Source organism: Canis aureus, chromosome 33, assembly GCF_053574225.1.
Source record: "Canis aureus isolate CA01 chromosome 33, VMU_Caureus_v.1.0, whole genome shotgun sequence".
NCBI lineage: Eukaryota > Metazoa > Chordata > Mammalia > Carnivora > Canidae > Canis > Canis aureus.
Window position 1 is genome coordinate 7,109,363 of NC_135643.1, and position 16,684 is coordinate 7,126,046.

Consider the following 16,684-nt stretch of genomic DNA (forward strand, 5'->3'; position numbering starts at 1 on the left):
CTCATACCTGTGAGAAGAAGAGAAAGTAGCACAAGATTTCATATCCAAGGATGGATCAGAAAGGTCTAATTCAAATATCTCAAGGGAAGCACTGGTACTAAATGTCGCATCCAATTGCTGAGCAGATGTTCCTACAAAAATGCACTTACGGTAACTATAGTGCAAAAATAAAAGACTCAGAGAAAACCATACAAAACAAGTTAAATGCATCTTTTCCAATGATCTCACTCATGAATGCTGCATTAGTGACTAAAATCTCAGGATGCATGCCATGGAACAGATACTTAAAGTACTATACGAATGAAATTCTGACACAAGGCTTAGAGATTATGTAAGAGTGGATAGTGCAGATAACTTTTTAAACCTGTAGATATTTAAAAAGCTCCCTGTAAAAACAGTCTCTCAATTAACTATTTCGTCACAAGTGATATAACTTTCTTTTCATATAAAAATGCTAGCATCAAAACTTTTTCATTCAAATTGATACTAACTTGTTATCTATTGTGCTTAATATTGGAGGAATAAAGATGAAACATAATTCTTATGAAGTAGGGAAGACACCATACATGTAATATATCGTTCATCATGCTACGATGAACAAGGTGCTATAAGGGAACACACAGGAAGGTCACTGAACTCAGCTGAAAGGGAGAATGAAGGTATCTCATTAGGGAAGGAGAGGCTTTCTAGAAGAGATGAAGCTTGAAATGAGTTTTAAAGGACAGGTATAAATAAGCCAAATGTGGAAAAGAAGAAATTAAGTGACTCATACTATCTTCTCTGTTGAATTTACCTGTAGCTAGGTAAATGGGATGATTCTGGGCGGGGCTCCAGGCCTGCATGGCCGTACGGTCTACTTCCTTTAACTTCATCCTGCTAAAGAGAATATTTTACATAGAAACATGCTGAACGTGTAACACAGAACATAAACATTTTTTACATAGACATATACTGAACCAACAACTACATCATGAGAATGTACAAATGCCAGTAAATCAAACTGGTTCAGGTATCACTTGTTGGGAACATTCAATATTAGAAAGAAGAAAAACTTGTTAAATTACTTTGAGACAAATATAGGGCTTTTTTAATTGTTTACAAATTACAGTCCTTCAAGTGAAAAATCAGTCTGAAAAAAAGACTTAAGAAAAAAATACAGGGAAAAAAGAAAAAGAAAAAAATACTGGGTAGTACCTGAGGGATTAACTTTCTTGCAAAATATACTCTCAGGTGATGATAGGTAACAAATATAAGAGTAAGACAAAGCACACAATAAACAAGGTATATATTCCTGGAGCAGGATTACTAAGTGATTAAGAGCTGTTTTAAAAATTAATTTTAAAGTCTAATTACTGAAAAGAATATAGTAAACCTACAGATTTTTTTTTTTTAAAGATTTTATTTTTTCATGAGAGACACAGAGAAAGGCAGAGACATGGGCAGAGGGAGGAGCAGGCTCTCCATGGGAAGGAGCCTGATGCAGGACTCAATCCCAGGACCCTGGGAACTAAAGGCAGACAAGATACTCAACCACTGAGCCACTCAGGCATCCTATAAACCTATAGATTTTAAAGATAAATTTGGCAGAAATTTAAAAACCTGGTCACTCCAAGCTACAATTCCACATGCCACTAGTTTACATATTCTGTTAAAGTTACCTTGGTAGAAAAATTCAGGAAGTACTGTGCTGTAACTTTAAAAAAAAAAAAAATTGTCATTGTACATAAATACATTCACACAGCACAGTATTCCACTGTAAAATGTACCATAATTTACTTACTTAGTTCACTACTGATGAACACTTGAGTTGTTTTTAATCTTTTGCTATTTTTACAAACAATGCTGAAATAAATAGCCATATGTACATGTTAATTCATTCATGGGCCAGGATAGCTATAAATTTCCAGAAGTAAAACTGCTGGGTTAGAGATAAATGCAAAAAAAAAAAAAAATAGAGATAAATGCAATTTTTAATTTTGATGGCTATTGCCAAGTTGCCCTCCACAATAACTGTACCTTTTCACATTCCCCCACAGCCTTACCAGAGTAACACCTTTAGATTTTCATCAAATGATAGGTGAAAAATGTTTACTCTGAGTAGTTACAATTTGCATTTCTCATGCCATAAATAAGGTTGAGCTTCTTTTTTATAGGGTTATGGGTCATCCACATTTCCTTCTCTGTCACCTTTTTGGTCTATTCTTGTCTATTTTACTTGTCTATTTTTCTATTGGATTGTCAGACTTTATTTTTATTATTATTATTTTTTAATTTTTTAAAATTTTTATTTATTTATGATAGTCACAGAGAGAGAGAGAGAGAGAGAGAGAGAGAGACAGAGACACAGGCAGAGGGAGAAGCAGGCTCCATGCACTGGGAGCCCGACGTGGGATTCGATCCCGGGTCTCCAGGATCACGCCCTGGGCCAAAGGCAGGCGCTAAACTCCTGCGCCATCCCTATTTTTATTATTATTATTTTTTTATGTTTCACATTTTTGTTGTTGTTGTTAGTAAAGTGACATTAGTTTATTAAGCAAAGTTACAGAGAAAGCTCTCAGAAGTGAGAGGAGTCCTGACAGAGTTGCCCTCCTTTCACAACATTTTGATTTTTAAAAAATAGATTTTATTGGGGAACTTGGGTAGCTCAGTTGGTCAAACATCTGCCTTCAGTTCTAGTCATGATCCTAAGGTCCTGGGATCAAGTCCTACATCAGGCTCCCTGCTCAGCGGGGAGTCTGCTTCTCCCTCTCCCTCTAACCCTCCCACTTGCTCATGCTCTCACTCCCTCACTCTAACGAATAAATTTTTAAAATCTTTAAAAAAAAAATTCATCAGAACAGTTTCAAGTTCACAGAAAAAGAGTGAAAAGTATAGAGATCTCACATTCCTCCCTCTCTCTTCCCCCAAACCCCCTCCACTCGCCCCTACCCTAGTCTTTCCCACCATAAACTGTCCTGTACCACAGTGGTACATTTGTTACAATCCAACCTATATTGACACATCATTATCAAGCAAAGTCCATGGCTTGCTTTAGGGTTCACTCTTTGGGTATTCTATCAGTTTGGACAAATGAATAATGACATGTATCCACTCACCTGTATCCACCCATCCACAGTTAAAGTATCACTCAGAAGCTTTCCTGCCCTAAAAATTCTATGTTCTCCCTCTTTATACCTCTCTTCCTCCCTCACGACAACCACTGATCTCTTTACTCTCTCCAGAGTTTTTTTTTTTTCCTTTTCCAGAATGTTATTTATTTATATAGTATTGTAGCCTTTTCAGATTGGCTTTTTTTTTTTTTTTAAAGATTTTATTTATTCATTCATGAGAGACATACAGAGAGTGAGAGACAGAGACACAGGCAGAGGGAGAAGCAGGCCCCATGCAGGGAGTCTGATGCGGGACTCAATACCAGGACTCCAGATCACACCTTGGGCTGAAGGTGGTGCTAAACCGCTGAGCCACCGAGGGATTCCCCTCACCCCCTTTTTTTTTTTAAGATTTTAGATTGGCTTCTTTACTTAGCAACAGGTATTTAAAATTCCTCTCTGTCTATTTGCAACTTGATAGCTCATTTCTTTTTAGCACTGAAAAATATTCCATTGTATGGATGTAGCATGCTTTAACAGTCAAATTTATCACTTTTTAAGAAATGGTTTCTGAATTTTGAGTAGGTAGAAAGGCCTTTTGCATGCCAAGGTTATGAAGAAATTCACCCATATTTTTCTTCTAAGCAAGGTCATCAGTGGCCTTCTCATTTAAATTTTGACCCAGAACCTGGAATACATTCCGGTATACAATATATGCTCATAGTTTGTTTTTCTTATTACAATGAAACCACTTATTGAAAAGTCTATCTTTGGGATCCCTGGGTGGCGCAGCGGTTTAGCGCCTGCCTTTGGCCCAAGGCGTGATCCTGGAGACCCGGGATCGAATCCCACATCGGGTTCCCGGTGCATGGAGCCTGCTTCTCCTTCTGCCTATGTCTCTGCTTCTCTCTGTGTGTGTGTGACTATCATAAATAAATAAAAATTTAAAAAAAAAAAAAAAAGAAAAGTCTATCTTTTTCCTACAATTTTAAGATAGGACTTTTATCATGTACTATGTTCCTATATTTAGGTTTATTTCTGGAATTACTCTTTATGTTTATATTCCTATAGGTAAGGATCTACATTCCTGTATATATTTAGGTTTTTTTTTTTTTTAAGATTTTATTTATTTATTCATGATAGTCACACACACACAGAGAGAGAGAGAGAGAGAGAGAGAGAGAGAGGTAGAGACACATGCAGAGGGAGAAGCAGGCCCCATGCACCGGGAGCCTGACGTGGGATTCGATCCCGGGTCTCCAGGATCGCGCCCTGGGCCAAAGGCAGGCGCCAAACTGCTGCGCCACCCAGGGATCCCTATATTTAGGTTTATTTCTGAATTCCTGTTCCTTATGTCCATTTATTTATTTACATGTTAGACATTCCACTGTTTTTTTTTATTTAAGCAATCTCTATACCAAATGTGGGGCTCGAACTCATAACCCTGAGATCATTCCAATTTTAGTATATGTGGTGCCAAAGTGAGTACAACCTTGAGATCAGGAGTGTATGCTTTACTAATTAAGCCAGCTAAGTGCTGCAAGCATTCCATTGTTTTAAATACTTAGACTTTACAGGAGTAGGATTCTCATAACCCCTCACCATTGCTTATCTCCCACACCATTTTCCTTACTGTCACTGTTTATTTTATTACATAAACTTTAGAACAGTTTGTGTCTAATTCCATAAAAAAAGAGAACGTTAATATTTTTATTGAATCTGCATCAAATTAATAAATTAATTTATGGAGAAACTGACACAATGTTGAATCTTTCCACTAAGAACATGTTGTCAATTGGGACACCTGAGTAGTTCGTTGGTTAAGTGTCTGTCTCTGCTCAGGTCATGATCCCAGGGGTCCTGGGATTGAGTCCAGACTCCTTGCTCAGCAGGGAGCCTGATTCTTTGTCTGTCTGCCAATCCCCCTGCTTGTGCCTTCTTTTTCTCTGACAAATAAAGAAAATCTTAAAAAACAACATGTCTTTTAAGTTTTTTCTTTTAATCTTTCAGTATTACTTTAAATTTTTTGATATATTGGGTTTGTTTATTCCTAGTATTTTATCTTTCGGTTTATAAATGTGACTCACCCACAACCATTATATAGACTGTCTTCCTGGTATTGTTTTACAAAGGCTAATAGCATTTGTACTACCCTAACAAGCAGTAGTGATAACAATTGAGATTTCTTGTCTTTTTTCCCTTCTTTAGTGGAAAGCCTACTATATCACCATGGGACATGACTTTAGGTTTTATTTTTATTTTTTTAAAAAGATTGATTGATTGATTGATTGATTGATTTATGATAGACACAGAGAGAGGGAGAGAGGCAGAGACACAGGAGGAGGGAGAAGCGGGCTCCATGCCGGGAGCCTGACGCGGGACTCAATCCTGGGACCCCAGGATCACGCCCTGGGCCAAAGGCAGGGGCTAAACCGCTGAACCACCCAGGGATCCCCTGACTTTAGGTTTTAAAATACACATACAGGGCAGCCCCGGCAGCATAGTGGTTTAGCGCCGCCAGCAGCCCCGGGTGTGATCCTGGAGACCCCAGGGATCCAGTCCCACGGAAATCAGCCATCAATTACTGTTTCGTTGAATGCTATTTATAAAGACTGGGTTTTGAATTCTGTCAAATGCTTTTTCATGAGGTAATCAGAATGACCACAGATTCTTGTTGGGTCTATCAATAAGACAAATTATACTAACAGATTTTCTAATATAGACCATCTCTTTCTACCCTGAATAATACAATTCTCATGATGTATTATTCTACTAATGTGCTGCTAGATTCCATTTGTTTAACAGAGTTTTGCTTCTGGCATTGTAAAACTGCGTCTATACTTTTCTTCCTTGCAACTGTCATCAGGTTTTGATATCAATATTATTACTCACTTCAAAAAAATGTAGTTTTCCATCTTTCTCTATGCTCTGAAACAGTTTCAACAGCAGCACTGAAATTACTGTTTTTTTCAAATACTTAGCAGAATTCTCTCATGAAACATCTGGGGTTGATGGTTTTTGGGGAGGAGCTGCTCTTCTGCTAATTTTCTCTATTTCTTCTATAGAAATTGATCTATTTGAATTTTCTTTATTCAGGGTCATTTCTTCTAAATTTTATTTTCCTATGATAATCCTTTAATTTTTTTTTTACAGATTTTCTCATTTTTAAAGACTTGAACACACTCATGATTTTTAAATTTTTGTTATTTATGATTATTTATCCTTACTACATATATTTGTGCTTTGTTTCCCGTCCTCTTTAATAAATGATTAGCTTGGCTAGCAATTTGTCTATTTTCAAACAGCCAATTCATTACTTCTTTCTGTTTTCTAATTCACTAATTTCTTTTATTTTTATTAATTCCTTTCATCTTTTCATTTACTTAGATCTTCTAACTTTTTGAGTTAAATGCTTAACCCACTCATTTTTATTATTTATTCTTCACTAATATAAATATATTTTTTAAAGATTTTATTTATTTATTCATGGAAGACACAGAGAGGGAGAGAGGCAGAGACACAGGCAGAGAGAGAAGCAGGCTCCATGCAGGGAACCTGACGTGGGCCTTGATCCCGGGTCTCCAGGATCACATCCTGGGCTGAAGGCGGCACTAAACTGCTGAGCCACCAGGGCTGCCCACTAATATAAATATTTAAAGCTTTGAGTTTCCTCTGAGTACTACTTTAGCTAGATTCCATATATTTCTAGTATTCTCATCACTATGGTCATTTATATTCTACAATTTTCACATGTGTTCTCCATTGATCCAATAGTTGTTTGAATTTAATATGCAAGTAAAGGGATCTTCTTTCTACTCTTGTGATTTTATACTATTTCTCCTTTTAAAATTTATTGAAAAAAAATTTATTGAAGTTTCCTTTGGGGCCTATAGAGAAGTTTCTGTAAATGTTTCATGAGATCTAAAAAGAAGGAATACACTGTTTTCAGGGTCAAGTTCAATATATATTAAATCTACCCTATTGACTTAATTGTTTAGGTCATCTACAGTCTTACTGTGTTTCTATTTGATTTGTTCTAGACCAAGAACACTGAGTTAAAAGTCACTTACTACTAATGCATTTTTACTTATTTTTCTTGGTACCTCCTTAAAGTTACTTTTATTTAATACATAGTTATATGGTTGACAGATATTCATAATGTTAAATATTCACTGCCAAATACACATTTTAGCTTTGTAGTCTTTCTTCTTCATCTTAAGTAATCCCATGGGCCTGAATTCCACTTTGTCTCATATTAAGACCAATATCTAGCTTACTTTTGATGTGCCTTTATGTATATATGTATTTTTCCCTTTTCAACTTTTTTTTAAAAGTTTTATTTATTTATTCATGAAGACAGAGAGAGAGAGAGAGAGAGAGAGAGAGAGACAGGCAGAGGGAGAAGCAGGTTCCATGCAGGGAGCCCGACGTGGCACTCGATCCCGGGTCTCCAGGCCCTGGGCTGAGGGTGGCACTAAACTGCTGAGCCACCCGGGGCTGCCCGCCTCTTCAACTTTTGAACTACTTTTTTGCTGGCTGCCTTAAAGACAGCAACAAATTTTTAAAAATTTTAAAAAATCAGATTTTTCTTGGTGATCCAATTTGAAAATTTTTTTAATAGATTAGCTAATAAGGCCATATAAAATTTTGATATAATATTTTCTCCTGATTTGACAGATGTGGTTGCTCTTCGTTCTGTATTATTTTGCTATGTTTAGTTTTATAATTAAAAAAAATACTTCCCCTGTTGTTCCTATTTGTGTATTTATAATTATTCTGATAATTAGGATTAATTGTATTTTTGTTCTAATATGTATTTCTGGTTCTATCTTTATAGTTTAAAATGTTATTTAGGGGATCCCTGGGTGGCGCAGTGGTTTAGCGCCTGCCTTTGGCCCAGGGCGCGATCCTGGAGACCCGGGATCGAATCCCACGTCAGGCTCCCAGTGCATGGAGCCTGCTTCTCCCTCTGCCTATGTCTCTGCCTTTCTCTCTCTCTCTGTGACTATCATAAATAAATAAAAATTTAAAAAAAAAAATGTTATTTAGTACCATTAATCCTCTATTTCTTTACACAGTAATTACTATGGAGCACTAATGATATTAGTTTACATAATCTTACTGTCCTTGTACTACAGTTATAGTCAACAGTATTATCTTTCTCAGTGTTTACCTTTGTACTGTTGAATATCTTTATACTTCTACCAATTGACTTGTCAGCTTTAAACATTGTCCTTTGACTCCTAGCCATTACAGATGAGGCAATCCATAAACTTATTCTACCTCCAATTTTTTTTCTACTTTCCACTTTTTATTTTTTTAAAGTTTTATAACCAATTCCTACATGATCAGATATTTAACATACACATTTTATTCTTTCTTCTTTATTCCTACTTTTGTTTTAGTTTCAGGTCTGTAGTTAAATATATTTAAAGCCCTCCAACATTTCTTTTGCCAGCTTTCTTACTCATCTCTAGAGGATGAAGGTCATGTTCCAATAGCTTCCTTAAGAAAGCCTTAAGTCTATGTATATCTAATGTAAGTTTATTTAAGTCTAATATGCCCTATGCTTTACATGTTCCAATTGTTTATACTTGAGATAATAAAAATGAAGGCACAGAAAGATTAATAATTTGTACATGCTAGCGAGGGGCAGAGCCAAGATTTGTTTTGTTTTTATTTTTATTTTTTTTAAATATCTTATTTATTTATTCATAAGAGATACAGAGAGAGAGAAAGGCAGAGACACAGGCAGAGGGAGAAGCAGGTTACATGCAGGGTGCTCGACATGGGACTCGATTCCAGGTCTCCAGGATCATACCCTGGGCAGAAGGCGGCACCAAACCGCTGAGCCACCAGGGCTGCCCCTGTTTTGTTTTTAAAGATTTTATTTATTTATTCATGAGAGACAGAGAGAGAGAAAGAGAGAGAGAGAGAGAGAGGGAGAGAGAGAGAGAGAGGGAGAGAGGCAGAGACACAGGCAGAGGAGCAGGCTCCATGCAGGGAACCTGACATGGGACTCGATTCCGGGACTCCAGGATCACGCTCTGGGCTGAAGGCAGGCGCTAAACCACTGAGCCACCTGGGCTGCCCCCAGAGCCAAGATTTGAACTCAGAAGTTTACTTTCAGAGTCTAATCTCTTGTTACCCCAACAAATTCAGGTATTTTAATCATAGAACACATCCTAACATTTAGAAGAAATAATAACAAAGCAACTAGGATTCATGGGGACACTAAGAGAAGAAGAAATGGGGGCACCTGGGTGGTTCTTTCAGTTATGCATCTGCCTTGGGCTCAGGTCATGATTGGGATGGAGCCCCACCCCACATCTGTTTGGCTCCCATTCAGCCAGGAGTCTGCTTCTCCCTCTCCCTCTGCTCATGCGCTCTCTCTCTCTCTCTCTCAAATAAATAAATGAAATCTTTAAAAAGAAGAAATGTATTTTAGAAACTGTGCTAGGTTAGGCAAAAGTGGATTAAGGAGGTTCGATCATGTGGTTAAAAGTAATAGGCCTCTGGAGTCAATGCTGGATCTGAATATTGGCTCTGCTACTTATTATGATACACTAGACACATTGTTTAACCTCCCTAAGCCCCATTTGTAAAATGAAGATAAGAGTCACTACCTCATGGGATGTTCTGAAGTTTAAATGAGATAATGTATTTTATATAGGGCCAAACTCAGTGTCCAGCACATAGGTTAACATGGGCTTTAATATGCTATTTTTTAAAATTATTACAAGCATGAGATTAATCAAGAAAACTACACATCTAGTTTCCTAAGGCTGTTCTGAAAAAAGAGGGAAAATCTCAATTTTCTAAGAAGCGAAAAAGCCTTTAAATGAAATGCTCTCTTTTCTCAGCCAACTATTTTTATTAAGAAGTTCAAATTCCAGCTACTTTCAGAGAAGTACCCTAATGATCCAATCCACAATGATCTAAATTATCTCTTAACTGTTTGGACCACTTTAAATATTTTATAATAAAGTGTCTTATTCTAATTTAATAAAACTTTATAACATTCTATTAGTACACACTGTTACATATTTTTCCATTGCCTTTTTATAACCACCTGTTTTATGTCATCGTCTCATTAACTTGACAAATAATGTCCTTTTTTTATTTTAAGGATTATTTATTTATTCATGAGAGAGAGAGAGAGAGAGAGAGAGAGAGGCAGAAACACAAGCAGTGAGAGAAGCAGACTCCTCGCAGAGAGCCTGATGGGGGACTCCAACCTCGGACTGAGGATCACGCCCTGAGCCAAAGGCAGACGCTCAACCACTGAGCCACCCAGGCGTCCCTAATGTCTTTTTTTCAATTAAATATTACAACTTTTACCCTTTGTGGAATCAAAATTGCTTAGCTCACAGTAAGGTATAGAAAAAGTTTTGCTTGTTTTATTTTGAATGTTTATATTTAGGGAAATATAAAAAGACTGATGAGCTGGAAAGATCACTTTCAGGTAAAACATTTAATTTTTTAATTCTTAAGTGTTTAAAGGAAAAATAATTTTAATCACTTTAAGTTTTCTTATTTAAAAAATAGGGGAAAGTATCATTAAAGGAAAAAGAGGTTTTAAAAAAATGCTTTAGAAAAAAATGCTTTAGAATAATTTCTAAAAGTGAAAACAAAATATCTATATATATTTTTAAAAAACCCAACTGAACAGAACTATACTATATCTAAGAGCAAAGGTACATTAAAGGTTACCTAATTCATGAACACTTAGTTAATGTGTAACATTTACTGAAAGAGAGAGAGACAAATTCACAAGTACATAAAATGGTTAAGTGGGAATACAAAACATTTATAAAAGTCTTATTTCTTGTCCTTAGCACTCAATGTTCCACTAAATGCAGTTGCACTTATTAAGTTGTACTGAACATAAGACTTCAATACCAACTGTTGTTGTTGTTGTTGTTTAAAATCACTACAATAATGGCCTGGAGCTATGTTAAGTGGTCTGAATTTAATTAAAGAGTACCGTAATTTTGTCCATTGCAATCATTCTCAAAACACTAAGAATACTATGGAAATACCGCCTGTGTATTCTCTTAGAAATGATCATTTAGTTGTAACTAATTTTCTTGAAAATCTGAAGGTTTAGATTAAACCATGTGTACTTCCCAAGTATGACATGCTTCAAAAGCCTTGTGCAATTTTTTTCAATATCATATATGATTAGAATTTACACTATGCAGACTTATTTAAGACTATTTTACACAGAACAAAATCATTATGATAACACAAAAATAAAACTGCTAGGACAGTGGCTTGTTCACATGTCATCTACAAGACAATATTTATAGCACAGCAATCTAGGATATGGAGTCTGGAGCCATACCCTCAGTTTAAATCCCAGCTCCACCTTGTCCTAGCTCTGATATGCTCTAAAAGGCATGTATCTTTACCTATGTGTGTCTTGGCTACCCACTTGGTAAAATAAGTATAACAAAAGTCTGCATAAGAAGAGTTGCTGTGGGACGCCTGGGTGGCTCAGTGGCTGAGTGTCTGCCTTCCACTCAGGGCATGATCCCAGAGTCATGGGATCAAGTCCCACATAGGGCTCCTTGCTGGGAGCCTGCTTCTCCCTCTGCCTGTGTCTCTGCCTCTCTCTGACATGAATAAATAAATAAAATCTTAAAAAAAAAAAAAAAAGAGTTGTGAGAATTAAATGAGGCATTACGCAGAGGGCTTAGAACAGTAGCTGGCACATAGTAAATACATGCTTGTAAATATCAGCTATGGCAAAAGTCACAATTTAAAATTTTAGTTTATCACAATGAATCTCCAAGAATACCTCTACTGAAGGGGCACCTGGGTGGCTCAGTCGGTTAGTGTCCAACTCTTGGTTTTGGTTCAGGTCTTGATCTCTTGAGATCAAGCCCCACATAGGGCTCAATGCTGAGTGGGGAGGTGGCTTGGGATTCTCTCTCTCCCTCTGCTCCTCCTCCACTGCTTGCTCTGTGTTCTTTCTCTCTCAAATAAATAAATAAATCTTTTTTAAAAAAAAAATACATCTATTGAAGAAAACTTATTTGCCAGTCTAGAACTTATTTTTTCACCCAAGTTTCTCCCCACAACATGCATGTAGTTAAATGCATGCTATTAAGTGGAAGCTTTTTCCTTTTTGCTTGTTTTTTAACTGCTAATTCTGTAAAGCAGTACTAAAACCTAACAGTTCTATTGTCTGAAAAATACCAAACTTACACTGCTACATATAGAGATGACTCATAACTCAGAAAGTAAAAAGTGGAAGAGTTAATAGAATTGCAAACTCTGACTCTCAAAAAATCCCTAGTTGGCACTGCATTTGGTAAAAATCCATCTTGTGTGGGCAAGTATCTTATCATGGATGGGCACATTTGTTCTAGAGTATTTATTTACTGTTACTGATGTTCTAGACTCATCTCACTCAACCAAAATCAAATCAAAGAACTAACTGCGTTGAACTAAATGCTGGTGTATTTATCTAGAATCTAAGAAGTAAAACTTTTTGACCTGAAATTAACCTAAGAATGACAACATTTCTGAAAACACTGTAAAAATCAATTTTAATAATATCACCTGACAAGAATTAATTTGGGATCTGTAAACCTCATGAAATTATATAGAGAATTCTGTGTGTGTGTGCATTTTTCTAGGAAGGTGATCCAATGCTTTCATCAGATCCTAAAAAGGGAGTGGAATTCCAAAAAGTCAAGAATCACTGCTCTTTCTAATTTCTTTCTACTTTTATGTTATTATTATAAATTATATATTATTGTTTCAAAAAGAACCTGCTTATATAAAATTAAGCAGTCTAATTCTAAATTCATTCCAATCTCACATTCCCCAAATAACTTTGGACATGTATAACATAAATTCACAACTACAAAAACACTTCAAGTTACCCAAAAATTCTTAGTCTACAAACCTTTCCCAGAGCTGTTTAAGAAACAGTAAGAAACAAAGAGCACAGAGGAACCACTAGAAACCTGTGAGTAAACTTTAGCCAATCCCAGAACAATCAGTATGTACAGAAAACAAGGGTCGGTATGAGAAGAGCGAGGCTCTAATTATCTACTGAACAGCTACAAGTGGCGACAGTCAAATTTCAGCATTCTGTAGTTAGAAAAGGCAGTTTTGGGGAGAGGATTTAGCACAGATCATCACTGCAGTTTCACAAAGACCTACATAAAATTAGTTGCTTGGTAAAGTTCATAATGCCCACAAGCCCATGCCATATTTTTATTCGTTTTCCACCTGCCCTGTAATTTAATCTCTCATTACAATAACTTATTAGCAAAAACATACAACACTTAATGAGATTTCCTTCGAGGTGTATATAGGCTTAGGTTGGCGACTATCCTTAAAATAATCCAATCCCGGTTCAATGCCAGGAGCCTTCCGTTGAAAACCTATGAACCCTTTTATCTGGCAACAGTTCAAATACAAACAAAAAATCATAAACTAAATAAAGTCAACCAAAGTGATCCCGAGGCTCGCGTCCTTCCCTCCGCCTCGGGGCCCGCACCTCTTTGTGCACAGGGTGTGAGTGCGAGGGGCTTCTAACCTCGGACCCCAGTTACCCGCCCGGCACGACGCCCCGTCGCAAGCCTCAGGGGAGCTCCTGCTCAGCAGGGGAAACGTTGGCGGACGTGGATCGGCGCGATCCCCGCAGCAGCCGTGACGCCAGGCTTGTCCCGACGGGCCCGAAACCAAGACCAGGGGCGCGCCGCCACCGCAGACCGGGCCTCAGGCTGGCGGGGACCCGCGGCGGCCGATGCCGCGCACCCAGCTTTCGCCGGTGCTCTACCTCACGGCCCGAGGGCCGGCGAAGAAGACGGGGGGGGGGGGGGGAGGCGGACACACCTGGCGGGGACCCTCGGCGACCGGTTCCTGTGGTAGCGCGACGTCCGTCGGACTCTCCCAGCATTCGCCGCCGCCCCTCCTCCCGCCCCAGGGCCACCTCCACGTTCCGCTTCAACGTGGCAGCCGCAGCCCCTCCCAGCCGGCCGGCCGCTTCCGGGAGCGACGCCTCGCCCGGCCCACTGAGGCGCGCCGCCTGCCACGGCACTTCCGGGAGCGGCGCAGGCGGCGTCCCGGGCCTGGGTGCGCGCTGAAGGCCGGCGGCGGGCCGGCTCGCGGCGGGGCCTGGAGACCTGCTCTGAGGGACGGCGTGCACGGCCAGGGTGCGGTGACCGGGGTAGGCGAGAAACAAAAGTCTGGCCGGGTGTAGCGGTCGGCTGAAGAACGGCCCGGGCCCGCAGAACGCCACGTAGCGCTAGTCCTGTGAACGGCGGCGGCCCGGCGACCCGGCGACCCTGCCAGCACCGGACAAATCGCGTGAAAATCGGGCTGCGGGGCCCTAATTGCAGTAACTAATTTGCGATTCGCTTTTTAAAATTGCATAGTTGGTTCTACAGTATTATTGCTTTTTTTTTGAGAACTTCTTTAAAGCCAAATGGGCTCGTCAGTCTGTTGTGGACGTATTTGTTCCTCCAGAGGCGTGGCCCGGTTAGTTTAGCATCGTGTGGCACGGTTTGAGATCTACGAAGGTTTGCCCGTACGTCACTGGCACTCCACTAGCTCTGCCAGACCCTGGCATCTAATTAATCTATTGCTTGGATGTTGTTCTTGGTTTAGGAATTGTTTTGCAGCAAAGAAGGGAAAACCAGAGGAAAAACACTTGGTAAACGATCAGAACTTGGATTGAACCCGGGTCTTCCTGCTAGAGCAATTCTCTTCCCATTATTACGCCCATCAAGGTCTCTTTCCTCAAGCTTTCTCTAAAGCGCCTTCACTTCTAACTATTAGAATGTTTGCACTCCCACTACATTTTTTTGAACACCTTTTAATGTCTTATACTTGTTCAATTTGAAAAGCCAAGTTTATTTCTCTAGGACAATTAATAGACTAAACATCACTTAGGCTACAGTAGCTAATTTCTCCTGTTCTACAAAGCCATTTTTATTTAACTGCAAGTTTGCCTAGAGATACCAATAAAAAAGTCTTAAAAGTGGGCTCATGGGCAGCCCCAGTGGCGCAGTGGTTTTAGCGCCACCTTTGGCCCAGGGCCTGATCTTGGAGACTTGGGATCGAGTCCCACGTCGGGCTCCCTGCATGGAGCCTGCCTCTCTCTCTCTGTCTCTATGAATAGTCTTTATAAAAAATAAAAGTGGTCTCATTATTTGTCAATACTGAACTCCCTACTGCCCCAACCTCCAGAGACCCCCTACTACCCAGAAGCATACATTGGTATGGAGAGTTTTCATTTGAAAAACTTCACCAAAACGCAATGATTCAAGCAGTAGTTATATTCTTTGGTATCATTTAATGTACATGTTGCTATTAGAGAAGTCAAACTACAAACCTCCCTGCTCCCCATCCCCATTTGTAGGCTCTGTGAGGTTAAGAATGGTATTCCATGAAATGTTTCATAACTGGAACACAGCCACTTTCAGTGATTTATGTATTGTCAATGGCTGTTTTCCTGCTACATGGGCAAAGTTGACTAGTTGCTACAGAGACTATAATAGTCTGCAAAGCCTAAAGTATTTCCTGTATGGCCTTTTAAGTTTGCCAACTCCTATTAGGATTTTACTTACAATCCTTTAATACTCCAAATCAAATATGAGACCGTACTATAAATTTCAAAGCCCTGACATAGTAGCATACAAAGGCATTGTGAAAAATGTCCATTGTAACTGGTGATCATAAAGGTAAAGTGTATTTGTGTCTAGACTTAATCTGTTCATAACTGGTTAGAGTTCCTAGCTTGGTGTAAATGCAGGGAGCTCTTACTTGGACTATGCAAACTGACACTTAAAAGCAATGTTAATGGGATTAACAATGATTGTTCTGTAAACTTGAAAGTTATTAAAACATTAAAAACTCTCTTGATGTTGGTTATACACATTAAAAATATTTAAAACAGGGACACCTGGAGTGGCTCAGTGGTTGAGTGTCTGCCTTTGGCTCAGGGCATGATCCTGGGGTCCAGAGATCCAGTTCCACATGGGGCTCCCTGCAGGGAGCCTGCTTCTCCCTCTCCCTATGTCTCTCTCTCATGAATAAATAAATAAAATCTTTAAAAAATAAAAATTAAAACATTTAAAACAAACATTGAAAATTATAGCATTTTATTTATTAAAGTCTCAAGAGTAGTTTTAATATTGCTTGCCTTCTCATATAACTTACAATATGGAGCAAGCATCTTTTCTACACCTTGGCAAATTGTCATACACCTTTCAACTGAGTTTGGATTTGCCTCTAAAATTTATGCATTCAATGTCATCAAATAGGAGTGTTCCTTTAATGTGGTTTTCACCTGCCATCACTTCCTCTGAAACATATTGATCCTTTACAACACACAACTGCTTTGGTCATTTATAACAATGTTCGCCTTCACTAAATTCTTCTGGCTGTATATGTAGAACTACTTCTTGATTGGCAGCAGGGTCAACATTCCCATGGTCATCTGTATCTTCTAGAACTCCAATTGCATTCCAGCCAAACCTTGTGAAGTTTTTACATAGTAGTCTTGCACTACTGTGCAAAGCAAAGACTACCTGTGATTCTTGGAATATGGGTGCAAATTTCACAGATGC

General features: G+C 38.7%; 1 protein-coding gene across 20 annotated transcripts in view; it reads right to left on the reverse strand.

Moving 5' to 3' along the window:
* The window catches only part of SEC31A (SEC31 homolog A, COPII component), an 80,241-nt gene extending 66,135 nt beyond the window's left edge, over positions 1 to 14,106 (reverse strand). For 18 of the 20 annotated variants that reach the window (XM_077882721.1, XM_077882717.1, XM_077882715.1 and 15 more), the window contains exons 1-3: positions 13,947 to 14,105; positions 794 to 876; positions 8 to 131 (exon numbers count right to left, since the gene is read on the reverse strand). In XM_077882721.1, coding sequence (XP_077738847.1) covers positions 8 to 131; positions 794 to 872 — 203 coding nt within the window. In that variant the 5' untranslated portion in view covers positions 873 to 876; positions 13,947 to 14,105. Of the gene's footprint in view, positions 1 to 7; positions 132 to 793; positions 877 to 13,946 lie in introns of all 20 variants that reach the window. The other 2 variants (XM_077882706.1, XM_077882703.1) reach the window with 2 other exon arrangements.
* Between the last annotated feature and the right edge of the window lie 2,578 nt (positions 14,107 to 16,684).